This window comes from Ptychodera flava, chromosome 14 (genome assembly GCF_041260155.1).
Source record: "Ptychodera flava strain L36383 chromosome 14, AS_Pfla_20210202, whole genome shotgun sequence".
In the NCBI taxonomy this organism is placed as follows: domain Eukaryota; kingdom Metazoa; phylum Hemichordata; class Enteropneusta; family Ptychoderidae; genus Ptychodera; species Ptychodera flava.
In genome coordinates this window covers 33,359,613-33,386,463 of record NC_091941.1, presented here as the reverse complement: position 1 = coordinate 33,386,463, position 26,851 = coordinate 33,359,613, and the positions used below count along the sequence as shown (strand labels likewise).

General features: G+C 36.0%; 3 protein-coding genes across 3 annotated transcripts in view; 1 reads left to right on the top strand and 2 right to left on the bottom strand.

Annotated features, from left to right (window-relative positions):
• LOC139148823 (RNA polymerase II-associated protein 1-like) overlaps positions 1-8,383 on the bottom strand; it is a 13,960-nt gene extending 5,577 nt beyond the window's left edge. Inside the window, exons 1-9 of the mRNA XM_070720255.1 lie at positions 8,276-8,383; positions 7,891-8,000; positions 6,827-7,025; positions 5,362-5,504; positions 4,682-4,906; positions 4,090-4,215; positions 3,598-3,761; positions 2,116-2,248; positions 712-877 (exon numbers count right to left, since the gene is read on the bottom strand). Of these exons, the coding sequence (XP_070576356.1) occupies positions 712-877; positions 2,116-2,248; positions 3,598-3,761; positions 4,090-4,215; positions 4,682-4,906; positions 5,362-5,504; positions 6,827-7,025; positions 7,891-8,000; positions 8,276-8,383 (1,374 nt within the window). The remainder of the gene's footprint in view (positions 1-711; positions 878-2,115; positions 2,249-3,597; positions 3,762-4,089; positions 4,216-4,681; positions 4,907-5,361; positions 5,505-6,826; positions 7,026-7,890; positions 8,001-8,275) is intronic.
• Positions 1-26,851, top strand: part of LOC139150238 (protein shisa-5-like) — a 192,253-nt gene that overhangs the window by 105,533 nt on the left and 59,869 nt on the right. The window lies entirely within an intron of this gene.
• Positions 7,891-26,851, bottom strand: LOC139148822 (RNA polymerase II-associated protein 1-like). Its single transcript, XM_070720254.1, has 17 exons — positions 26,662-26,851; positions 25,991-26,067; positions 25,352-25,433; positions 25,074-25,114; positions 24,583-24,673; positions 23,258-23,437; positions 22,632-22,757; positions 21,729-21,890; positions 20,873-21,087; positions 20,335-20,436; positions 17,402-17,569; positions 16,829-16,984; positions 10,807-11,011; positions 9,834-9,934; positions 9,211-9,569; positions 8,276-8,487; positions 7,891-8,000 (listed from the first exon to the last, which is right to left on the bottom strand). The coding sequence occupies exons 1-16, from the start codon at positions 26,849-26,851 to the stop codon at positions 8,439-8,441; spliced, it is 2,304 nt and encodes a 767-aa protein (XP_070576355.1). The 3' UTR covers positions 7,891-8,000; positions 8,276-8,438.

The window sequence follows — 26,851 nt, the reverse complement described above, 5'->3', positions numbered from 1 at the left end:
AAATACCGCATGTTTTCAATCAGCCGAAAAAAAAAAAATTATCACAAAAATTCATAAATTTGAAAAAAAATTATTGAACTTTATTCTGCATCATTACCTACGTCATTAAATACATCATTACTCATCAAAAGTCCATATTTGATGCCAGACATTATTACATAAGTTGTACTGTTGACTGTGTAAACTGTTTGCAACCCAAAGTTCTATGGATGTCCCTTTAAACATTCTATTTTGGATAAGAAGACACACATGGATGGCTATTCAGTTAAACTAGTATATAAAGTAAATATTTATTCTTTGAAAAAGTTCAAACAATACAGGTCTGTGTGGTTGGGACTAACAAACCAATCAACAAATTGATTTCACAAGTTTTATTGACCTTTTGACCTGAAATTATCCTTGTAAAGAAACAAGTAAAGCAGTGAAGTTTTCCTTGGTGCAGTCAGTATTCACAATGCGGCCCTGTGTAAACTTTCCATCCATTCACTGATATCAGGTTACCCCTGAGTTTCCACCTGATGGCTCCAACACAAAGCAACATGGCGTTCAGGAAGGGGACATAATTGATTAGGAGTTTGTTAACAGACACACTGGCAAACTTGTTTTTCTTTCACTTTATTGACAGTCTGCCTTGCTTGGAAACTTTTCAGCAACCTTGTTTGTTTTCATTTGGCTTTTGTGAGGTACGGTAAACAACTTTGGAGGTCTCACCTGTGTTATTTGGATGCGGAGTGACCTGATGACTTCTTGGTGTTCCCCCCAGACTGCTTTCTTCAGCTGTGTGTTGTACGCTTGTTGTAAGGGTAGCAGTACAAAAGAAGCAAACAGTGGGTCGCCAAAGGACACTGCACCATATTGCGTTAACACCACGATGTACCTGTTGGTCAACAACATTATTTTTGCCAAGTTTAGTTTAGTATCCCATTACCTGTGACTTTTGATGTACCTTCCAGTATTTTGTTCAGTTAGTAAAATGTTATTTCTTGCTCTACTCCAAAAACCATGTCGAATTGCTGAGCGTTAAACTTGTCAATACGTTATAACCAATGTTATTGTTATTGATCACTGAATTCTTGTCAAGACTTGACTTCATTTGTCAACAATAATATTGTATGCTGCACACAATCCATGCTGTTGGCGCAGCTGAGAATAATAAAAGCACAAAATTGTTTTCCGAAACAAAAATAATGAAAATATTGCAAAGAGTTACAGCTAATTTCAAAATAAACTGGTCATGATATCTGTAAAGTTTAAAATACAGAACTGAGTTGCATGAATTCACAGTTATGTTTATGTGGAGCCTGTTATGTGTGCATATCTTTAAACTTTAAAATTTAAAGTCACTTCATCAGACAATTTCACTCGAAGAAATGATGACATTTTCCATCACATGCTGACCCCATACGAAACAAGATATTCACCATGTCTCTAATAACAGGTTTCCAGGTATGATATCAGTGACGGGGTGAAATAGATTGTCAAATTGTGATGAAAGTAAACTCTGAGGTGCCAATTATTTTTTAAATTTGATGTAATACGGAATATAATACTGTGATCAGCATATCATTTTATGCAGACATTGGGATCACAATGTAATGTGACAGTCAGTGATGACCCCATGGTTTACCACCATGCTGTCTCTGACATATCTTGTTCTGCCATCTCTGACTTTAACTTTTACATATCTTTCATGATTTAAGCAGACTGTGTCAGCTTTTTCTTCTGTTTCAAATCAGTGAGATCCAATTTATATTTACATTTACTTAAATTTAACCACAATATCAAGACACTGATTTAAATGTTCACAGTGCTAACTGATGAACTGCTGACACAAAATTAGACAGTGGTGTTCAATGTAAATAATGGCAGACTGAAATTAATGTTGAAGAAACACTGACATATTAGCTAGTACATGATATACAGGAAAAGTAAGAAACTTGTATTTTTCTGTGAAGTGAGTTTCCTGTAAGGTTGACTTGCTACTGATGATTAAGATCAATTGCTGAGGCATTTGTGAGTGATTTGGGCATCACTCTTCCTGTGAAAATTAAATATAAACAAAGAAGCAAATCCCTCTGTATGATTAACTTTCAAAACACCTTACTTTCTACTCACAAATCATAGAATGAAGCAACTCCTGGTATGGGCACATTGAAGTCTAGCTTGTCCATGTATGCTGGCTGGGTGTACAGCTTCAGCAATGCTAGCAGATAGTAGTGCACTGTGTCTTCCAGAAACAAATCATTTCCTGGAAAAAATGAGGGACATACTCACTGAAGTACTGAGATGGATAAACCACTCTGGACGGTTTGACTATCATTTACACTGACACTTTCTATACATCCAATTTCATGACGTAGCTACTTAAGAATCAAGGAACACTGTTTAATTTGGAAAAAAACACTTTTGGATATGAACATTTCAATTACATACACTCTTACAAGAAGAGGAAAATTTATTTTTACAAAATTAAAATGAATTATTGTATTAATTTTAGTACTAGATATTGAGATATGTGTATTTACATTTATCAAATTTTGAATACAATCTGCTTGAAGATAAAGATCAAATCAGTCCACAACTCAATTTTTCCTAATTAATGCAGGACTTCACAAAGAAATGCTCATCTTCTTTTCCCTGAATTGTTTTCTAGTCTGTACACAGGGTACTTGATAAAGTTCTATTTGGTAATTCATAGTAACCAGTGACAGGGTTTGATGTACTGGCTGAAAGCAAACATAATTAGTCAACTTTGGGAGCTAAAAAAACGTATGAGATAATGGTATGTACAAACTGACTATGACACTTCATTGGTCAATTGGAAACATCATTTCAAGACCATACATACATTGAGGGAAAAAAAATTATTATTTACTTGATGACAAAATGTTTGTGATACAAACGAAAAATTAAAATCTATCTCTTATTTTTTTTAAATGATGACAACATCGCTACTTTTGACAGCATGAGATAGACCCCTACTGTCTGTTAAAGTTACACAAGTACATAAATGTCAATAGGGCAATTCCCTCTCTGCGCGATCACCTGCATAGTTCAATGAGTTACTGTTGTTCAACTTGTCTTACATTGTTATGAATAGGTACGTAGTACAAACAAGCATACTGTAGACTTTTTTCAGGGTCTATGAAACAAGTCACAATTTTGTAATGTCCCTTATGGCAAAATCTACCAAGTGATGTGGGAAGCTGCATGAATAATTCACAGCATTGGACAATGATTCAAATATGGGCAACTTCCACAGTTCTCTGTGTCGTCAATAAACCCTGCCATATCTACAGTTACAATTTAAATGGCCATAATGTGGTATCGGTAAGTGTGTGCTGTTCAATATAAGCCTTGAGACAGAGTGGCAGATAAGAAAGTGTCAACATATGAAGACAATATCCTTTCAAGCCGCTGAGATTTTAAGTCCTTGCATTCAACTGGCAGGGGTTTAGCGGTAGCCTTGACTATGGCCTAGAACTGTTTTTTTGAAGAATATTTTTCAATCTAGAATTTTACGCATTAGTCATATATCAATACCAGATCCATGCCCATTACTACATATAATGCTATTAATACCAAACATGTCCATACCTGTCAAAAACACACACATTAACCTTGTTATCTTGGCTGCCATTGTAACTTGACAAACACTATCTGGTCTCCATGTTTCCAACATGTAGATCATCCTGAGACAGTTAGTGACCCCGGTTACGTAATGTCCCGGCAGATTCTCCATAGATTTACCCATTAATTCTCTGTCAACATGAAATAAATCATTCTGGTTATGGACTAAATTTATAAATTGAATTGTAAAGCTTTATTTGATAATGTCATGTCCAGACTTAGCAACCTATTCATTCTCAGTGTTGATATTGTATCACTCTTTATGTCTCCCAAGGTATGACCTTCCTGTGACCTTCAAGGAATTAAATAGCTCTCTGGGCACATACAAAGTCATTGTTCCAGACTTAACTGGCACGCTAAAAATACATCAAAACTGTTCCTCTTGGGGGAGACATGGCAATGTTTTCAAAACAAATCGGCTGATAAAAATGGCCATTGAAAACACAAATGATGACGTACGCCTGATTTGCTTGGTTGTAAAGCTGTAAGAGTGGGAGGAACATCCAGTCCATTGGAACTAAAGCACCAGTGAAGTCTGGTAGGAGGTGAGACTCTATTTCATGTGGGATGACCATGAACTTACTCCTGCAAAACAATACAGACATTCAGACACTTTATTAGAAAGCAATTCAAGAAATATAAAAAAAAATTAAAGAACTTCTTTATGACTACTTAAATTATAAAAGACATTGAGCTGCCTTTCATCAGCTTAGATAGAGACTCTAGGAATAAGTAAACATGTTGTTTATCTAAGATGTCCCTGGTTGATTTGATTAATTCAGACTCTCTCCCTCCATTTAGATCTGTTTTTATTTGTAATATGCATGAAATGAAAGGCTAAATAAAGAATATATGCATACACTGTGCATTATCCCTGGTACACTTTCCCTGTGGCAATGTCATTGACCTGTACAGTTTTACCTATCCATAAACAATTCAAGTTAAAAATGAAACTAAAATCACCATACACTGTACTTGTATTTCAGAAAAAGAAAAAAAAGATTTTTTAAAAATTCTGTAAACAGTAGTTCACTGTGATCTTCATACTGACCTTGACTTAGCTACGGTATTGACCATGTCTCCAAAGTGTGTCATATAACATGCCCTGATGCTGGGTAGATTATTGTAGGCATCCCGGAGTAACACACCTCTGTTTGGCTCTTTACTGCGTATGTTTGAAGTTTCAAATCCTGATGCTGTAGTCTCAGTACTTGTTTCTGAAACTTTCAGCAGCTCAGCCAACTCAACAGCTTCTGGATCACCTATCCTGCCTTCCCTGGATGAACAGCAAATGCAGAAAAATTGTTCCTACATTTTACTTTAATTTTAAATACAAGGTTTTTGCCAGACAAGTGACACTTGCACAATATTTTTATTATCTGTATTCAGTGTCAGGAAATGGTGACTGGATAAATAGAAATACATATAGCAAAGACACGATATCAATTTCATCCAGATTCTTTCGATGGAAATATTCCCAGTGTACTGGGTATTTTTATGGAGGAAAGTTCAAGTATGAGAGAGAACAATAGATAGAAATTCTGGAAATGGGACCGTCCAGGACTAACTTTGTCGTCCCATAAAGTAATGCTTGAAAAACAGTGGCAGGATAATAAAAAGGCTCCATTAGATAAATTCAATTGGTCATGTACCAAGAAATGTAGGATCAGACTTTTATTTTTTCCCACACTTACAACAATTAAAGACACAACTACAGTCAAGCGTACTTACACCAGGTAGTCTGTGGTGAATATGACTGTGGACATCAAATCATGTGCAATGTGTTCATCTCCTGGATGTAAACTTGTGAACAGAATCAACGCAATACTGTGGTACAGTTTAGAGTACTGGTGACAACTTTCTGTCTGCTGGGCCTGCAGATTCAGAACTTAGATTACTATTGGTAAATTAATTCACACAGAGGATGTACAACCCTGGTAGGGAATTTAGTATCAGATATTCTATATTTTTCAATGAGAAAAAAGCTTCCTCGATTAACAATTTGTATGAAAAACTCAACGTTTAAAATATGTGGTAAGGCTGTAGAAATGGATTGGTAACCTCTGTATCATTAAGAAAATTGACACTTTTTTCTCAGATACGATGCTCTAGATAAAAATAACCATCCTCAAATTAAGAAACACATAACACTTTGCAGATGTTGTCTCTGGACTAAACACAACAGTGATATATGTATTCATTATGCCAATATTGAAAGTAATATGAAATGAGAAAGAACCTGATCTTGGAAAAACAACAATTATTCCTGGGTCACTGTGTACTTTAATAAGAGTTATTGGTAAATTCACTCAATGCAAAAACCAATAAGAGATGAACTCACCACTTGCTGATATATTTTGACAATATAGTAAAGGACAATGTGTTCAAAGCGTGAAAAGTGTCTATTCAGTGTCTCGCCGGCTGATCTCATACTTTGACATGTCTTCTCAAGATATGATGTCACATAGCAACTCTCAATCAGGGCTGAAAACTGAATGGGGAGAGTTTGGTCAGCTTTGCAAAGCTAAGGTGAAGGAACTTTGCGGATGGGATTCCAACTAGACTGACAGTTAACATTATGATTGTACTATAGTAGTTTTACTGACTGGACTGACATATTTAATAGCCACTGCTTACACTGGTAATAAAACAAATTACCCACATTGTACTTACATGTACTGTGTTAATTTTACATTTTACATTCTACAAGTGTGTTTTACAACATCAGTAAATCTTTAATGATTACAGTCTGAGTATGAGAACTGAGCATAGACATTGCCCCAGTAATTGCAGGAATGCTGGTAAATTACAGAAAGTATTACAGCAAACTGATTTTCAACATTATAGAGACCCTTACTGACTGAAGAAGTTAACTGTGTCACTTGCCACCAGAATTTTACGATCACGTTCCCTAGTTTTGTTTATATTTGTAGATATGAACTGTGAAATGAAAGATATGAACTGTGAAATGAAAGTGTGAAAACCTTTGACACAAAAGAAAAACTTCCGTTTTTGTTATTAGTTTAGATTTCCTTTTATCACTGCTTTGTCACTTTTTTGAGACTGACACGTACACACAGTATTTCCTATCACTGTTTCTGAATTGATTTGTATGCTACATGAATAAAGCATATACGCTATTGTCTGACTGGCTTTTTGTTAAATGAATAGATAATTAAATCCAAATGTCCAGTACCTTTGCAGCGATTCCTTTGTGCATCTTGGACCATATGTACACTAGTCTGATGTATGCAGCCATGAAACCAAACGGTGAATGTTCCTGGATACATGGATGTTGTCTCTCATCCAAAGGATGACATCGCAAATCTGGCAGTGACTTGCATCCTGTCTTCATTGACATCACAGACTCATCTTCTTTGTATGAAGAGTATGTCCTAGGTGAATACAAACAGAACCACTCCATTTAGTTAAAGCAAATACTTTTTACACATATAGTTGTGTCTATGAGATACATTGCAATATTTAATTGAGAAAGTTTTGTGAACGACAAATTTTTGTTCTTCAGACTGAGATGATCATTTACCCATTTCCAGATTATAGAAATGAAAATGTCTGTACATGTATAAATACACTAACCTATCAAAATTGCTTTGCTACTCAGTTTCAGAATTTACTAATATTCGATTTATGTTATTTTGGCAAAACTCGGACCCATACACTGTAACTTTACTTGTCACTAGGCTACTACTGTAATTTGTTAAATCATGAAAAACAAGAGAGAATGAGACAAGATTTTGCAGATTCATAGGAACAATTCCCCATGCAATTACAATTACCACTGGTTCACTGCCAATGTTCATTAATGCCATTTCTGATGACTAACTTACAATATATGACACTCAGATTTTACCCAACCACTGACTAAAACAAAGGCTTCAAGCGTGTACCAAAAATCCCTAATAAGTACACAATATACATATACACCTCTTTTACTCTAGCCACCATTGTAACGAAATGTGTTGCCTTTTGCAGATTTGAAACTTCCGAAACAACTTGTAGTCTGATTATATCTGTATAAAATTACTTTTATATGAATGAAACAAGAAATGAAAGTTGAAACTTAATTTAGATCACTTACACAATTTTTTTATGAATAAATGGCACAACAGTTGTAAATGTGTTCATGAATATTTAATCTTTATAACATAAAATACTTGTGAAAGTAATCAAAGCAAACCTGAAATGCATAATTGTTATGAGAAATGAAATACAAACAAGTGTAAAAATACATGAACCCACCTTAGATTTATGACATAAGTGTAAAAATTTCCAGACTTCATGAATGGCACAAGCAAGTTTTCAACTAACTTCTCAATGTGTTGTAGAACTTCTACTGCATTGTACATGGGCTGATTTTAAAGTGGAAAGAAATATTTTCAGTAAATAATGGCATATCACAAAGACAATAGCCATTTCTTGTCTATTCTATAATGACACATTCATTGATGATACTGAGAATTAATGTTTCCATTTTAAAATTGAAATTGAAAAATCACAAATCAATACTACATTTTTCAACATAGAATTATTTTCACACGTCTTCTATTGTTTAACTCTTTGTTACACTCTCCTTTCCATCTTGAAACTCTGGTTTGTGTTGCACAAATAAAACTCAATCACAAACCTGCTGTGTAATTTTGGTGTAAAAAGCCACTATGAAATTGAGACAGCTGGTGGCTAGTGTGAGGGCGCAGTCTGTCAATGGCTCATCAGTGCGAGTAATTTCTGTCATCCATCTCTGACAACACAATTCAACTGGTGTTATCAGACCAGTCACATGACTCCAATCAATGGACGGGATTGGTTGGGATTCTGTTTTTTTCATCTTCCTGGGGCCTTAGCATGTAAAGAATATGAAAACATTTATGTTATGGTTATGGATTGGATACTCTTTTCATCTTTTGATGTATTATGTAAATTCAGCAGACACTGACAAGTCTCCTGGCAAAGCAATCCTTAACGAGTTAGAGATTCACACGTATTACACTCAATTTCACTCTAAATAATACTCTCCTCAGTGTTTCCACAGAAGTACTGGTATCTGTTCTTTGTACTCGCAAACAATATGCAATCTCTACATCCAAATGAAACATCTTGTGATTTTTATTTGTGGTAATGAGCATCATATATGCACTTGGGAATAAATACTGTTGTGCTTATTCCAGCTTGTGACCACCATATGCATGGAAAGTCAAATAAATAAACTGATAGAATGTGAGGCACATATGCATATAATGGCGTGGTATTTGAATGAACAAAGGAAGTAAACTGAATATGTGTTTCCTGCCGCAGTGTGGAACCAATAGTTGTGGCATGTGTGAAGGAAGGAAATCAACTCAACACAAACTAACAAACTGTTGAGTGGAAACAGACACGCAGCCTGGGCACAGCCCTTTTTATGCATGTTCATCAGGAAACTGCCCTCTGGTGTCCGGATATGGAAATTGGATGTCATGCACAGCTGCAAACCACTAAGTAAAAACAGATGAGTTCAACAGAAACCACACAGAGACAAAGTACAATGTTCTAGTCTATTCCACCTCTATCACACAGCTGTACCTCATTGATTGCTGAGACTGCAAGTCTGCCACTGTTGCACCGACATGGACTGCCATCTCCAACAACCCTACCACAGCCGCACTTCTCATCAACTGTAGCTCATACAGGGCCTGTGTAGACTTCCCCTCACTGGCTGGTCTTGGAAGCACCGATAGTCTCTGGAACAACTGTAAATGCTGCATTAACACTGGGTAGAGCTCTGATATGGAATTGCTTGCAAGGCCATAGGATATACAGACCTTCCATGTGTAGAAGGCCTCCACACTGAGCATGTACGCCTCACCAATCTGTAGTTGCATGTCCGTGGGATCCTGTGTTGTGTACCTGACAATGACTGACATCAGGTTGTATTTTGTCAACTGAAATAATAAACATAGGTTTGTAAAAGTCATGGTTCTGATGTCAAGATGAGAAAACTGATTTGATATAAGACAAAGAAGTAAAATGTCTCGTCTCCATGAAGATATCAAAATTGTAAATCAAAATTATGATATGCACAGTTTATTTGATTGAATAAAATTTTACACATTCTCTTCTAAAATGAATTTAATTGTCAAATTAGATACAACTCAAACAAAAGACTGTAAACACCAGGTAACTATGACAACCTGTACCATACTCACAAGGATAGCTGCCATATTTCTACCAGCTGAACAGATTACTCTTATTAACTTTAACACTGGGCGGACTGGGTAACCATAAATGTTCTCCATCACAGAACCATCTGTATTGTGTAAAATATTACAAATTGAACTTAATAATAAGAACTTTGGTGGAAATGTCACATTGACATACATCTCTTTGAATGCTATATCTTAAAGGTAGCAACTGTTGATTAGTCTCTGACAATGCCATACCAGAGATCACTGAGTTTAAAAGTTTAACAGACATCAACATTTTTCAAAAACATTATTGAAGTTTATCAGTAACTACTATAAAGAACAATTGACTTCTACAAATCACCTTAATTTTTTTATCCACATGTAGTAATTCCTATCTTGAAAATGTTCAGGTTTTTGTGTTACACAATACACAAATTACAGTGGTTTGCGTTCGATCTTTGACAATATGAGAATTTAGACATACTGTACAGTCTAAATTGAGGAGTTTTAAACACTGTTAGGTTTACAGTAACTATCGTCTAGCGGTAATATCAGTCAATCACAAGAAATCAACTCTGCGAAAGTTGAAACATCCTCTGGAAGGAAGTCAGACATACTCAGAACACAACCACCAGATACACAACAACAACACTTGCAAAAGATGCATTCTGGATAGTTTAATACCAGAATGTGTGTGGATGTGTGGTGTTGTTTTGATTACGCGTGACCTTGCGGACAATGTTCCAACCTTCGCTGAGTTGATTTCTGACATCGAATGTAATATTGACTGATATCACCGCCTAGATGATAATTACACCTGACAGTGTTGGCAACTGCTCAATCAAGACAGTATGTCAAGTTCCTGTATTTACAAGGGTTTGATGTAAACCACTATATGAATTACATTTCTACAATGTCATTACCGGACCAAAACCCACATGACATCTGTATCATGGAGTTTGATACTTATGTAAGGTACTAAAATTCCACTCACCTGTTGGTTTCCATGTTGTCGGCAGGAAGGAAGAGAACAGTGTGTTCATCAGTCTTGGACATTTCATGATTTCATGACAAGATTCTGGTGAGTGCCGGGCAATTCTTGTCAGTACTTGTATGATGTTAACCACCACTGTTGGAGCTGGCCTGCAAACCTCTAGGATGTATCGAATTCTCTCGAGGAACTTCATCTTGAGTAAACCCTGAAAACAAGAAAGGAAATGGGAAAACATCTGCACATACTGCATAACATTCATGTCAAACATTATATGTAATGAATATCTGCTCAATAGCGTATAATTATCAACATCGAATCTCTAGTAAATAGAAATTATAAATATATGAACACACATTGTTATGTAGGTCATTTCCCCACACTCATCATGACCTGAGTTCAATTAGTCTAGAACATTCCCAAGGTCACTGCCCTTGATGACCTCACAACCTTGAATTCAATTAGTCATGTTTGGAATGTTCTGGAAAGTTGATTAGTTGTGTAAGGGAGATAATTTTAGAACAGTAATTAGCATGTCAATAAAAGTTCTAGATTGTTCTTATATGCCTTTATAAAAGGGACGCGCTCAGCTTTCAGTCAGACTTTTGGGATCGTGTCTCTTGTGTGTTACTAAACTCCAGCAGTAGTCATTCTCAAGACTTTTCAAGACCTTCACTGCCAACGCTGGATTTATACTGTGGACTTTGTGCAGCTTCAAGCCTGCAAGGACTGTTCATTCATCCAACTGACTGTTACAACTCTGAGACTGGAGCTTTGCCGTCCCAGCTGAGATAAGTAGTCTGTACACTTTTAAAGCTTGTACTCTATCCCTGACTTAGCAATTAGTTTTATTTTCGTAATAAATTTGTTTAAAACGTTAACTGCTGAGTTCACCTTTTGTTCGTTTTCTCTCACGTAACAAAATTGGGGGCTTGTCCGGGATACGAATATTTTGAGCCGTTTGCCAAATTTTGACAGCCTTTTCAAAACTACTGTATACTGTGAACTCAGCGAAATTCAATCATGGCGGAATTCAAGCCAGACGAATTTATGGATGACCTTGATCAGGACGCATTTGATTCCCTCAAAAAGGACAACCTCATTGCACTGGCCAATTTCCTTAAAGTAGAAGTCAAAAGATCTATGCGCAAGCGAGAAATTCAATTCAAGATTGCAAAACATTAGTTAATTCTGGCCATTTGAAGAGTCTGCCTTAAAAGATTATGAGCCTGAGTCTTCCTTCGAACTCAAAAAATTAGAATTAGAAATTCAGGCAGATTTGGAGCTTAAAAAATTGGCATTAGAAAAAGAAAAAATACAAATGCAATTACAAATGAAAGAAAAGAATTGCAAATGGAGAAAGACAGAAAGAAAAAGAAAGGCAGGAAAGATTAGAAATGGAAGAAAGACAGAAAGAGAGGGAATTGGAAATGAAAGAAAAAGAATTGCAAATGGAAGAAAGACAAAGGGAGAAAGAAAGAGAGGAAAAAGAAAAGGAAAGAGAATTAGCTGAACACCGACTGCAGTTAGAAATGACGTTTAGAGCTTGGAAAGTCAGGAAAATTCTTCCCTTCAGACAATTTTGACATCACTAAGCATTTCAGGTTAGTTCCCCCTTTCCAAGAAAAGGATGTTGATAAATATTTTCTCCATTTTGAGAAAATTGCTCAGAGTCTGAATTGGCCTAAGGAGTCCTGGTCTATGCTTTTGCAGAGTGCTTTGGTGGGTAAAGCCAGAGAAATTTACATTCAGTTGTCAGTAGAGCAGGCTTCAGATTATGATTCTGTGAAGGAATTAATTCTCAAGGGTTATGAGTTGGTGCCTGAAGCTTACCGTCAGAAATTTAGGGATTGTGAGAAGGTGAAAGATCAAACTTACGTTGAATTGCTCGAACAAAAGAACAACTGTTTGACCGTTGTGCTTTTCTGAAAAGGTCAGTCAGAATTATGACAAATTACGACAACTTGTTTTGATTGAGGAATTTAAAAGGTGCATCCGGAGTGACATCAAGACGTTTATCAATGAACAAAAGGCAGATACATTAGAGGTTGCTGCACGTTTGGCCGATGATTATTCATTGACCCACAAATCTTCATTTCTCAGCAAACCATCCCAGTCCTTTTCATACAGAAACAATGCAGGTAAATTTAACTCCTCCTTTTCATCCAAGAATTTTTCAAAGGAGAGTAGAAAATCAAATGACAACAGTTCACAGAGTTCAAGTAACACTCCCACATCATCAGATCCCAAGTCTCAATCTCCTCGACAAACAGTTCGGTACACTTTCTTGTAATTATTGTAAGAAAGACGGCCATTTAATGTCAGAGTGTTTCAAATTGAAAAGAAAACGTGAAGGTCAAAGTGGTCAAAGTGGATCTAAGCCAACGGCTTTATTTCTTCATCATCTCAATTAAAGTTTAATAAAGTGTGCAACACACTTTCTAAGGTTGACTCCCTTTTATCCATAATCAATAAGGTCAAGGTCAAGTCTTCTCAAGATAGCATTGCGGGTATTTTCGAACCGTTTATTCATAATGGTTCTGTATCACTTTCTAGTGATTTGTTTCTGCTACCCCTGTCAAATTTCAAGAGATACCGGGAATGCCCAGTCTCTTTTGTTGGCAGAGACCCTGCCATTTTCTGAAAAGTCATTTTCAGGTTTTAAAGTTCTTAATACTAAGGGGAAAGATTGTAGGGATTACATTCCTGTTCCTCTCAATAATGTCTATTTGTCTTCGGACTTTGTTTCTGGACCTGTGACTTTAGGTATTAGGCCTTTTTTGCCTTTTGAAGGGATTCACCTTCTTCTTGGAAACGACCTTGCTGGGGACAAGGTCATTACTAATCCATTTGTGACTGATAATCCTAGTTTAGATCAAAATCCAGAGCCAATAGAGGAAGACATTCCCGGCCTTTTCCCATCATGTGCCATTACTCGAGCCATGTCAAAGAAAACTTCTGAGAATCAAAATACTCTCAAAAATAATGTCACAGATGTTGACTTAAATGACACCTTTCTCAGTCAGGTGTTTGACACGGAGCATTCCGTTATCCCTCGTGGATTTGAAACTTCCAGTAAAACTTCTGCTGACCAAAGTCAGACATTTTCTAGATCAAATCTCATTGCAGAACAACACAAAGACCCAGATATTTTGTCTTTGTTTGACAGGGTAGATGATGAAGGTAAAACTTCAGATAGCTCTGTTTCCTATTATACAAAGTCTGGTATTCTCATGCGTAAATGGAGACCTCCAGACGTTTTGGTTGATGACGACTGGGCTATAAAACATCAAATTGTGGTTCCAAAGCCCTATCGTGCTGAAATATTGTGTCTGGCCCATGAAACGCCCTGGGCTGGTCATTGGGAGTAAGGAAAACTTATCATAAAATTCTCAGTCACTTTTATTGGCCTAATCTCAGGCAGGATGTAACACATTTCTGTAAAACTTGTCACACATGTCAAATGGTAGGAAAGCCAAATCAGACCATTCCAAAGGCCCCTTTACAGCCAATTCCTGCATTTCAAGAACCATTTAGTAGGATACTAATAGACTGTGTTGGGCCCCTACCAAAAACAAGATCAGGAAATGAGTACATGCTGACAATAATGTGTACATCAACTCGGTTCCCAGAAGCCATACCACTGAGAAACATAAAGACAAAGACTATAGTGAGAGCTTTAGTCAATTTTTCACTTTATTTGGCCTCCCCAAATGTGTCCAGTCCGATCAAGGCTCAAACTTTATGTCTGGTATTTTTCAACAAGTAATGGATCAGCTAGGCATTAAACAGTATAGGTCATCCGCCTATCATCCAGAAAGTCAGGGTGCTCTTGAGCGATTTTCATCAAACTTTGAAAAACATGATTAGGACCTACTGTTTTGACACAGAGAAGCAGTGGGATGAAGGAATTCATTTTTTGCTCTTTGCTGTTAGAGAGTCAATTCAAGAGTCTCTTGGTTTTAGCCCATTTGAGCTTGTATTTGGACATACAGTCCGTGGCCCACTTAAGCTCGTTAAAGAGAAATTCCTATCAGATGATGATGATTGTCTGAATATTTTGCAATATGTGTCAGATTTTCGTACAAACTCTCTAAAGCATGTGAATTAGCCAGAGAAAATCTTGAGTCATCTCAGCAGTCAATGAAAACCAAATATGATAAAAGCACCTCAAAACGGAAGTTTGAACCAGGTCAAAAAGTTCTTGTTCTACTTCCAATTCCTGGCAAACCACTCCATGCTCGTTACTTTGGGCCATACCTAATTGATAAGAAATTAAGTGATTTAAATTACATCATAATAACACCTGACAGGCGAAAACAAAAACAGCTATGTCACATAAATATGCTTAAGCCATATTTGGATAGGGATAATCCTACTATAACTCAGCCTGTCAGTGCAGTCAGTTCAAACCATTATGAAGATAGTGATACTGAAACTGACTTGAGTGAAAATACTCTAACTCAAAGCTGGGCTCGGTCAAGCTTCAGAACTCAGAAATCCTGGAGAAGCTGGAGTCTACAAAGTTGGCACACCTCCAGCCAGAACACCAACACAGCTGAAAGAACCAATCCATGAACATTTGTTCCAAGATGTTCCAACGAGGACAAACATCATCTACCACAACGAAGATGTCTGCGACAGTAATCCAGTGGAACAACATCCAGACGGACTGAATCCTGCGAAAGCGGAATATCTCCAGGAGGAAGCCAAGTATTTGCCGAACAATGACTTTATCGAACTCAGTAAAAATAACCGGACTTTGCCGTGCATACTTTATGCCAAATTCAGTGCCATTTCAAGTTTCCAACAACAAATTGCAAGAAGATAGTCATGGGACATCCTGTTTGCTACTTTTCACACAAAGTTTAACAAATCTCAGAGAAACTACTCTACAATTGAAAAAGAGTGTTTATCTTTGATATTAGCTTTACAGCATTTTGAAGTTTATGTTACTTCTTCAAATCAGCCAATAGTGGTTTATATTGATCACAACCCTCTTGTTTTTCTGCAGAAATTTAAAGGCAAAAATCAGAGATTGCTAAGATGGAGTTTAATGTTACAGGAGTTTAATCTTGACATTAGACATATCAAAGGCAGAGACAATTTAATTGCAGACTGTCTCTCTCGTATTTAGAGTTTATTGTTGTTCACTTTCAAGAAATTTTACTTTAGAGTAAAACAAATTTGAGTACTTAATCTTTTTCAAGATTACATTTGCAAAAGAAAGATTTTTCTTTGAAAAATTTTCTTTTTTTGAAGAGGGGGTGTGTTATGTAGGTCATTTCCCCCACACTCATCATGACCTGAGTTCAATTAGTCTAGAACATTCCCAAGGTCACTGCCCTTGATGACCTCACAACCTTGAATTCAATTAGTCATGTTTGGAATGTTCTGGAAAGTTGATTAGTTGTGTAAGGGAGATAATTTTAGAACAGTAATTAGCATGTCAATAAAAGTTCTAGATTGTTCTTATATGCCTTTATAAAAGGGACGTGCTCAAGCTTTCAGTCAGACTTTTGGGATCGTGTCTCTTGTGTGTTACTAAACTCCAGCAGTAGTCATTCTCAAGACTTTTCAAGACCTTCACTGCCAACGCTGGATTTATACTGTGGACTTTTGCAGCTTCAAGCCTGCAAGGACTGTTCATTCATCCAACTGACTGTTACAACTCTGAGACTGGAGCTTTGCCGTCCCAGCTGAGATAAGTAGTCTGTACACTTTTAAAGCTTGTACTCTATCCCTAACTTAGCAATTAGTTTTATTTTCGTAATAAATTTTGTTTAAACGTTAACTGCTGAGTTCACCCTTTTGTTCGTTTTCTCTGCACGTAACACACATTTATTTATCATTAGTACTAGTAAGAAGTGCATTGTGTCTCTATTCATTATGCAAAAATTAACACAATTAAACTCTTGATGTAGTAATCCAGTTTCAATGTGTTAATGTTTAGCAACAATCTTAGATGTCTTTGAAAAATAAAATACTGACAACATCAGACTCTAAAATGACACACGACAGATACCTTGATGATATCTTGCTCCAGTAATTCCGTTTCATGTTTATTTTTGTCATTTTTGTCTTCTGGATCATCCTCATCATCTTCATCATCATTTTCAGTGGGAACCATAGGATGCATCTCATGTCCTCGGTACCATGGAAACACTTTATCAAGACACTCCTGAAAGAGGAAACAGCATTCTCATGAAGTGCAAGGTGATGTTTCTGTAAAAGCATGATCATCAGTAATAAATAAAAATTGTAAATAGATTTTTCCACAGAATTAGAGAAGTAGTGAGTTTTTTGACTCATTGTTATACAGCACCTATATTTACAATTGGGGAACTGGTAAAACGTTGTCACAAAATGTCATCACATATTCACCCACACGTCTGTCCTAGACATGCAGCAAATATTTTTACAAGTAATATGTTACACTGTCTTGGGATTTTATGTTTATTGGGGCACAATACATTTGTTCAAAATGTTGACTTTGAGACTGATGTAAATCCATAACTGTGTACTTGATACAGAAACAGTTGCCTGCATGTAGATGTACTTGGCATAAATATCAATTATAGATGTCAGGTACATGTACCTCATCAGCTGGTTGTACCAGCAATGACTTGAAACCATCCACAGCAGCTGCAATACCAGCCTCACTGCTATCATCAAGGGACCATCTGAGAATGAAAACTAAACCAGCATCTATCAGTCTGGGTATCAGTGGAGCACCAAGTCTCCCTCCTAGGTTATCTATCCTGTACTGAAATCAAGATGGAAAATTTACAAATTTACAATACCTTAATTTTATTAGTTTGAAGGCCAGGAGGAAAAACAAAAAATAGCTTCAATGACACTGTAGCTCCCATCCTGGACTATTTAGTGTTTGTTCTCTGGTCAGATATTTGAACATGTGTGAAAGGGATAAAGTGCATGAAGTGAAAATACTTAAATGTAATGTACTGGAGACAGTGAAATATGTTTAATGTAATTATTCAGAATATAAAATGGAAAAAATACAGAATTAGATATATCGAATACTGTGATACAACCATTAACTCAACAAGTCATTTACAATGACATAGTCCCCACTTGTAATAGGAGTATTAGTCTTGATGGGGCAGGAAAATGTGGTCATTAAGAAGTATCACTGGAGTGTATATGTTGAGATCTATGGGCACATAGGTCTCTGTCGTTGTTCCCAATTTGAAACACATGAGGCATGTCTAAGTTATGGTTCTAAATCAGGAAAAAAGATCAGACCTCTAGCAGTATTGGCCAGCCAAGAAATACATATGCACATTATAAATGAGGTACAAGATGTGAAATCTTAAGGTCTAATATCCTATCAAAATTGGAGGGTATAGAACTTGTGGTTACTGAAATATGCATATATATATGTATAATCAAGGTCAAAGGTCATCGAGGTCACATGACATTTTGAAAAAAAAAATTATATTGCTAATTAATCCCTATATGCCAAAAAATCAGACCTCTAGCTCTATTGGCTCGCTCAAAATTAGATATGCGCATAATTAATGAGGTACAATATGTGGCGTCATAAGGTGTCCCATCATACCATACATGAAGGCTGTAGCACTTGTGGTTACTGAGTTATGGACAAATATGTATATTTGAGGTCAAAGGTCACCAAAGTCACGTGACATTTTGTCAAAAAAATTGTATTGCTAAGTTATCCCTATATACCAAAAATCAGACCTCTAGCTCTATTGGCTCGCTCAAAATTAGATATGTGCATAATTAATGAGGTACAATATGTGGCGTCATAAGGTGTCCCATCATACCATACATGAAGGCTGTAGCACTTGTGGTTACTGAGTTATGGACAAATATGTATATTTGAGGTCAAAGGTCACCGAGGTCACGTTACATTTTGTCAAAAAAAATTGTATTGCTAAGTTATCCCTATATACCAAAAATCAGACCTCTAGCTCTATTGGCTCGCTCAAAATTAGATATGCGCATAATTAATGAGGTACAATATGTGGCGTCATAAGGTGTCCCATCATACCATACATGAAGGCTGTAGCACTTGTGGTTACTGAGTTATGGACAAATATGTATATTTGAGGTCAAAGGTCACCGAGGTAACGTGACATTTTGTCAAAAAAATTGTATTGCTAAGTTATCCCTATATACCAAAAATCAGACCTCTAGCTCTATTGGCTCGCTCAAAATTAGATATGTGCATAATTAATGAGGTACAATATGTGGCGTCATAAGGTGTCCCATCATACCATATATGAAGGGTGGTAGCACTTGTGGTTACTGAGTTATGGACAAATATGTATATTTGAGATCAAAGGTCATCAAGGTCACATGACATTTTGTCAAAATATCCGAGATATCTGCGTGAACGGATGGACTCACGGATGGACGAACAGACGGACATGACCCAATCTATAAGCTCACTGGACTTCATCCGTTGGGACTAAAAATTTTGTCACTGCATCCTTTTTGCAATATGAATACAATGAGAAACTAAATTTTTATTTTTCGTGGCCTTATACATGGGAGTCTATGGAGATCTGCCTTATACATGGGAGTCTATGGACGTGTAAATTAAAAATATGCAAATTTCACCACGATTTGCCCAAATTTGGGAAAGGTCACTCTTATGCACTTCCATACCAAGTTTCAAATCAATCGGACTTGTGGTTTCAGAGCAGGAGATTTTTTGACCAAAAATGGGAGAAAATTACAAAAAAATTCATGAAAAATAGCAAGTCCAAGATACTGACCCAAGATGTGCACAATCATTTCATGTCAGCCCAAAGTACTTACATGCTAATTTTTCATGTAATCTGCTCAGTGGTTATTGAGTTTTTTCAATTTTGACTGTTTTTACATTTTTTCACTTAATTTGCATATTTTTGGCAATGACAACTTCATTTGAACAAAATCTCATCTACAGCCCATCATCCATGTACACACCAAATATCAAGATGAAATGTACAGCGGTTTTGGAGTTTTTGATGTTGACGGACAGACATACAGACATACAGACATACAGACATACAGACATACAGACATTTCCCTAGCCTATAAGAATAGCTTCCATTGCCATATATACATATGGCTATGGGAGCTAAAAAATTAGATTGTTAGAGTTCATGACTTGCTTTGTTAGGATGTGAGAACACAGAACAATAGGTTAAACTCGGAATTCGAATGGACCACAGTATAAACAACACTATGCGCACAAACATGCTTAGAAATGTGTATTTCCATATGTGTTTTTACATGTGGGTTTGTTTGAACTGCTATCACTATCACCACCATCATCCTTGGGTATACTGAGTCTGTATAACACATAGCATCCTTTTTATTCTGGAGTAGAACTATTGAGCAAGCTGAAGTCAGAGCAGCAATTTTCACAGAAAGTGCATACATTAACTGGTAATCCTAGTGCCATTATTTTTTAATTGGAGGGGATATTTGATGTGATAATATGGCAAAGTAAAAACATGGCAGTCTAGGATCTAGCTGTGAATTTTTGGAACTTACATTGTAAATAACTTTAGCCAGAGTTTGCAAACTGATAACTCTTTGATTCATTGCAGCACTTCGACTCAAATGAAATAATTCTTCCAGGGTGTATCCTGGTGCCTGAAAAAGTGAAACAAATTATTTAAGTCTCCATCATTTCACATAAGAGTTTTCAATCACATGCTTGGAAACTTCACACTTGAAAATCAGGTGAAGTTTCAATGATGTCAAATCACTGTCAGAATATCGAGAGACATGATGATCATCATTTTAGAAGTAAACAAACTTGGTAATAATATTTTGATCTATATAGAAAGTACCTGTTTGGCTTCCCAGATAAAAATTCAACTTACTGATTTTTCAATATTTGAGTTTTCATTAATACTCTCTTTGAGCTCTGCTGATGATACTCCTACATTGTCACTTTCTCTGTTTTATAATGTAACATCCCTACATGTATGTTTCCAACCATAGTAAGTACTGTGTGTATCTATGTACCTGTACATGTCCCTGTTTGTACAGAAAATGAAGGAACAAAAAAGATACGGGAACTCACTTCAGGTTCTTCACCATGGTGATGCAATCCCTCTCTCATTGGTACATCTGCATCCCGGCTGATCACATGACCCTGCAGATCAAATCTAGCCTGGATTCCAATCTTCTTCTCTCCAGGTTTAGGTTTGGGAACTTCCTGCATCCATTCCATTTTCTCTTTTTCCACTGTGTCCATGTTGACCCACTCCTTCTTTGGTTCTAGGGGCATTTTAACTTCTAAGGTAGTGTGAAAGAAATAGATGGTGATCTTTGAGGAGTTAAACTGTCAACACTTTGATTGGTATCAGGTATGGATGGAGTAAGGTGTCTTCTTGGTTTGATCTTTTGTCTAAACTATGATATTTTTTGACAGCCCTGATATGTATTTTGATGCATATTGTACGGCAGAAGGGCTTGACCTTGGGAAGGTATTTTTGCCAAATGATTGAGGGTGCCAAAACACATCAGGGCCATAAAGGTTTCCTCATATAACAATACTTTTACTGGCATATAACAATATAAATGAAATATTATTGTGCACATTTTGGATGTGAGTCGTACATTGTACATTAATTTCGTTTGCCATTTTGATACAACATCAAGCTATTCAGCTGAAGCTACGTCTAAGTCATAATTTGTTTTACATTCAGCACGTCATAGTTCATGTACGTTAACCATCACTTCACAATGGCATTTAAGTCACTCTGACATAGGATGCAGTCAAATAAAATCATGCCACCAGTAACCTTTGGCATGAAATAGTCTACTGATAGAATTTAAAATGGTCAATTAGTTAACTTTTTGTGAAAATCTTGATGAAAAAAAGTGAAAAGTAGATCACAATTGATATCAGCAGATTAAATTACATATTTTTTCACCTTGTTGGGCTTGCTTTGCTTCTTCCACTGGACTCTCAGTCACCATTGCAGTGTCACCACTTTCAATTTCTTGTTTTGTATTTTCTGTTTTGACTTCTGTATGTATGTCAGTTGTGGTAGCTTTTTTGCTTCTTGATGTCAGAAATTCCACAAGTTTTGGATCTGAAGACAGAGTGAGAACAGAGTTCTGTCAGTGTGATATCAGATGGCACTGTCTCTGTTCACAAATACCTGACTGATGCATGAATAGCCAATAGCAAATGATGATTTCTCAGCTTGGACACTTACCAACTATTCTCCTCCTTTAATTTCTTCAACATTATTTATCACGATATCAATAGGCTTAACCAAGAACTAAATGACAACATGGATATGTATTTCAGAGTTCTATCCACATGAGGTAAAAAAAGAAATTCTATGATTGTGGTACATGTAAAAACAAAAGCATACATCTGCACTGGAATGCTTGTATTTCTACAATGGTTTACGCATTAGGTTTCGATTGTATCTCTGTCCACCTGAATTCCTAGTTTGTTCTGTGGGAACACTAAACAGACCTTTTCATCGAAATTGCCATACCCTATGCCTACTAGTAATAGGAACTAGAAGTTTGAACTTTTCAGAATAACAAAACACTGATCTGAGCCAAGAAATTTATGCATTACTTCAATAACATATTCACAATTATGTCATTCTCAAGAGTGAACATACAGTTAATTAAAAGTTTAACATAATGTTCTTTGACATTTTATGAAGTACTTGCTTCTTCCGCAAGAACTTGCGCTGCTAATTGTAGAAGTTGTAATATGTATAAATCTTGTTCACTTCATTAGTTCTCCTTCTTTTTTCATATGTTCACAAACATGAGTTAAGATTTTAATATTGAAGACACCTACAACCTACCTAACATTGACTGCAGCTTTGCCTGCTCTGCCAAAATCTCCTGCTCAGACATGTCAGCCATTTTGGCCAAATTTTCTTGGTGTATTTTCATGGCTTCTTCATTACCAATGCCTTTGTGACTCACTGCTGCAATAGTGAGTAATGATAACAGATACACATAACACATACCAGTAAGCAAAAATAAGTATAATTTACAGTCTAAATCACAATCAAACAAACAAATAAATAAATAACTGTTAAAATGGCACAAATGTGTCAATACGATGATATTCGTTCAATATTATGACTCAGTATTGGAAATTCTCTTGTAAAACCTATCTACAAATTCAGGATAACTCCATAAGCACAAATTCGCTCATAACACCTAAATACAAATTTTAGGACAACTTCATAAACACATATTTAAGAGAACCTCATTTGGTAATCAAAACTGAAGTGTGTAAACAAAATTTTCAAAACTTCAAAAATTTCATGAAAGTAGAGACCTGATGGACATAATTAGGTGTTCATTGGCCCTTTTTCTACCATGAGTTTGTATAACCCTTTAATTTTTGAAAATGTGGCTGAATTCACATGCAGAAAGATGTGGGTGAAAATACAATTTTGAAATCAAGAAAGACACTGACCTGGTAATGTTGGCGGTTTGCTAAATTCTGTAACCTCTACCTCCATATCTTCTGACGTATCCATTTCCATAGAAACTACATCTTTCTGTAGAGTATCTTTAGGGATGGTTTGATCAATCTCCATGACTGGTTTCATTTGACCAGTCACACCAAACGATGAAGCAGAGATTTGGCAAAATGCTGAGCAAACAAACTAGTAGTTTTTGTTTTCCCTTTTTTACTTTGTTCTGCTCCACTCTTCAGATAGAAAATACAGGAGACACCGTCAAGAAACATTAACCTAATACAGACCTTGGATTGGAAATAATGTTGCCCTCACAGCACAATTTTGCTTTTCAATAAGTTGGCAAATGTTGTTTTTAATTCAATACACTCTTGTTATTCTGAGAGAGTGATCTAACCTGTTCAACCTCAACTCCCTGTAAACAAGTCCATAATCATCATTGATAACACTGGATTTGGGCCAAGACCATTGAAGTATGGATTAACCTTTGCATGTCTGGACTGTGGTACATCAATATTATTTTCATAGGGCAATGCACCTGTATAGAAACAAGTCAAAGGTGGTGTACCTCTTTCCACCATGGTTTGGCCCAAACCCATTGTTATCAATGGTGATTGTGGACCTATTTACAGGGAATTGGGGTGAACAGATTGTTATTATAGAGGAAGAGGTACAGCTCCTTGGACTAAAAATAGCTAGATGCTTCACACTTCATTCATTGGATAACAACAGATATATCTAACAGATGTGTGTCTTTGTTGGTGATGACATGACGAAAACAAAGTTGCATGCACAAATTTGAGAAAAAAATTGGCCATTTAGAAATGCTATTAGAATCTCCTATACGTGATTTTAACAAAGCTGTAAACTAAAAATATTAAAAAAGTGGCATGTATAGTGCTATAAACACAGATCAGAATTACTGATCGAAATTTAGTAGATATTGGGAGCAATCTGTGAGGCTATGAATACAAGTATGTTGTTTGGTTAAGTAAACTTACTTCTCATAATTCCCCTTTCACTGTACCTTCAATGTTAAGGGTATTAAAACCACATCAAAGCGTTACCAACGTTTGATCCAAAGAAAATGACAAAGGAAAACCAGAACAATTTTAGGATAGTGCTCCTTGTCAAGAAGACTGTCATTACACGTCCCTATAAGCCCCAAAGACTAACATTAAACACTCCAATTCAAACTCAAACAATAGGTATTACTAGTCTACAATGTAGTTGTCTTAGATTGTTTGTATATAACTGTTGTTATTGTGATGTGCTTTGCCTATGTTCAGTTACAATTCTGTAAAACTGAACTATACCTTACTGTCTCCAACACTGCCTCTGTGAAAGGCTGTAGGAAATGCTTGTTGCATGGACCTTGGAAGGTACACAGGTACATTCCTTGTGTCTCTTTCCTATAAAGTGAAACAAAATATAAGCCAACATTTAACTCACAAAACTAAAACATTTTTCAAGAATCAAACTAACAACAACTACTGGTCTCATTATTCAAAAGAAAAATTTGAACTTATTTTTGTATTACACTTTTATTGCCATAAATGTGATGTAAATCCTATATTTACAAGCAAGCAATTAAATATTATTGTTATTACTATTATTATTACTCTGTGGTCAGTATGATTAAGATTGTTGACAACACTTCACTTACAGACTCTACTTTTGCTTCCAATGCTCTTATCAATTTCAAGTGACTTCACATGTGGTACTACCAATGAAGTATTTCAGCAGATTTATCAAAGTCATACATCTAACACTAAAGATATTGTGTACAATACAAACACTTAAAAGGCTTACCATGATGTCTGATAAAACTGACGTTACGTGAGCATCATGTCCTATGAGGAAAAAAAAGCAAACTTTGATCATCTCAAAAAATATGCATGTACATATAATTTCATCATCAAATTATCTTTGTGAGAAACCAAGTTTTGTAATGATCCTTCAGAAGAGTGAAATTCTATGTGAAGACAGACACTGGGCTTAGGAATTACAAGCTGAGATTTCAAACATTGGATAAAGGCTTTTGACTCTAATGGATGACTATTCATACTCTCTGAAAGTCATGTACTTACGGTCCATTGCCTCTTGCATGTCTTCATCATTGTCTAAATCAATGTGAACTCTCTCTCCTCTCAAACCAGACACGCCAGATTTCTATGAAGGATAAACACAAGTGATAAATTGATAGTTCGGTACAAGAGGTGCATAATAGAAGTTCTCAGCATATTTAGGACAATAGTCAAAAAAGATTTAAAACCAACTTAATGTATACCTTTTGAAGAAATTGTCATACTGATTTTCGAGTTGATGCACCTTAGATATTTTTAAATTAAATTTCTTGAATAATGCATTATTTAAGGAAATTTAAATTGTAAGATAAAAAACAAAGACGATCCTCACTTTTAACCAAAAATTACATACATCCCTTTTGCAGTGAGCCATAGAAGTCACTTATGCAAAAAAAAACAACACTACCAAGTATATGTATCTTATCTGTATACTCTGTCAACCACACAAAACAACTTCATGCAGGTAGCTTATGACAGCAACAAAGTTTGCAATTGAATTATAGAGTCCTATTCACATACTTCATCTTTCACAGGTTGCCTATGAAGTGAAGTTCTTTTTCTGGATCCAATGATAATTTAAAGAAAGTATGCAGTGTTCCACGAAAATAGCAACCGGAATACTGACATACTATTACATGTTACCTTTCCGGCTTTTCCTTGACTTTTAAACTTGGACTTTTTCTTTGGAATGTCATCATCAGGCTTTTCTGTCGGTAAACCTGAATAAAAAAAAAAACTTGAAAGACTGATGGAAACATTGTGTTTAAAGTCCATGAATCATGCATTTACAGTCTGTAAAACTTTGTCACCTTATTAACTAACATACGAATATCTGCATATGATGAGATACTAGTATAATACTTATGCTTACCGATACTATCATTATTTAAACTACTTGTAATATATGGAGAAAGCTCCATAATGAAACATCATTACCCTGTATACATTACATGTAACAACATTTTGTTTTACTTGTAAACACTGATTGTATATGGAAAGAAATGTCATGATTGAGTATGTAATACAAAGTTATACGGCGGTCGTAAACTACACTACTTCAAATTTTATTGTTTTTATTTTTAGATAAAATTACAGTCGACATCACTGCTAGCTGCAGTACTGTAGCTCGAGGTTTTGCCTGGTGTTGCCATCCGATCCATCCAGGCAAAACCTTGAGCTACAGCACTGCAGTGCAGCTACATCACTGCATGTAAATGTAAATACCTACAGTATTTAGCTACGGTGCAAATAAACAAACTATTTGTATTTTTGGAGAAACAACATTCACATTTGCAAGTTTTAATTAAATGTACCTCCGCCAAGAGTGACAACGTCTCGTTTCAAAGTCGGCTTTGCGACATCTCCCGCATCTCCAACTGCCTTTCTCTTGTCACCCTTCTTCACAATTTTTGCTGATGTCTCTCCCTGTTTGGCCAGAAATTCTTCTTGGTACAGAAGCAGGTCTTCCTCGGTCTCTCCTGGTTTTGGGCGGCGCGGCAACAT

Coding starts and splice junctions, on each gene's coding strand:
- LOC139148822 (XM_070720254.1), bottom strand. CDS start 26,851: ATGTTGCCGCGCCGCCCAAAACCAGGAGAGACCGAGGAAGACCTGCTT. Junction 23,438..24,582: donor CAGAGGCAGTGTTGGAGACA/GTAAGGTATAGT, acceptor TTGTTTGCTCAG/CATTTTGCCAAATCTCTGCT. Junction 11,012..16,828: donor TGGAGCAAGATATCATCAAG/GTATCTGTCGTG, acceptor TCTTGTTTTCAG/GGTTTACTCAAGATGAAGTT.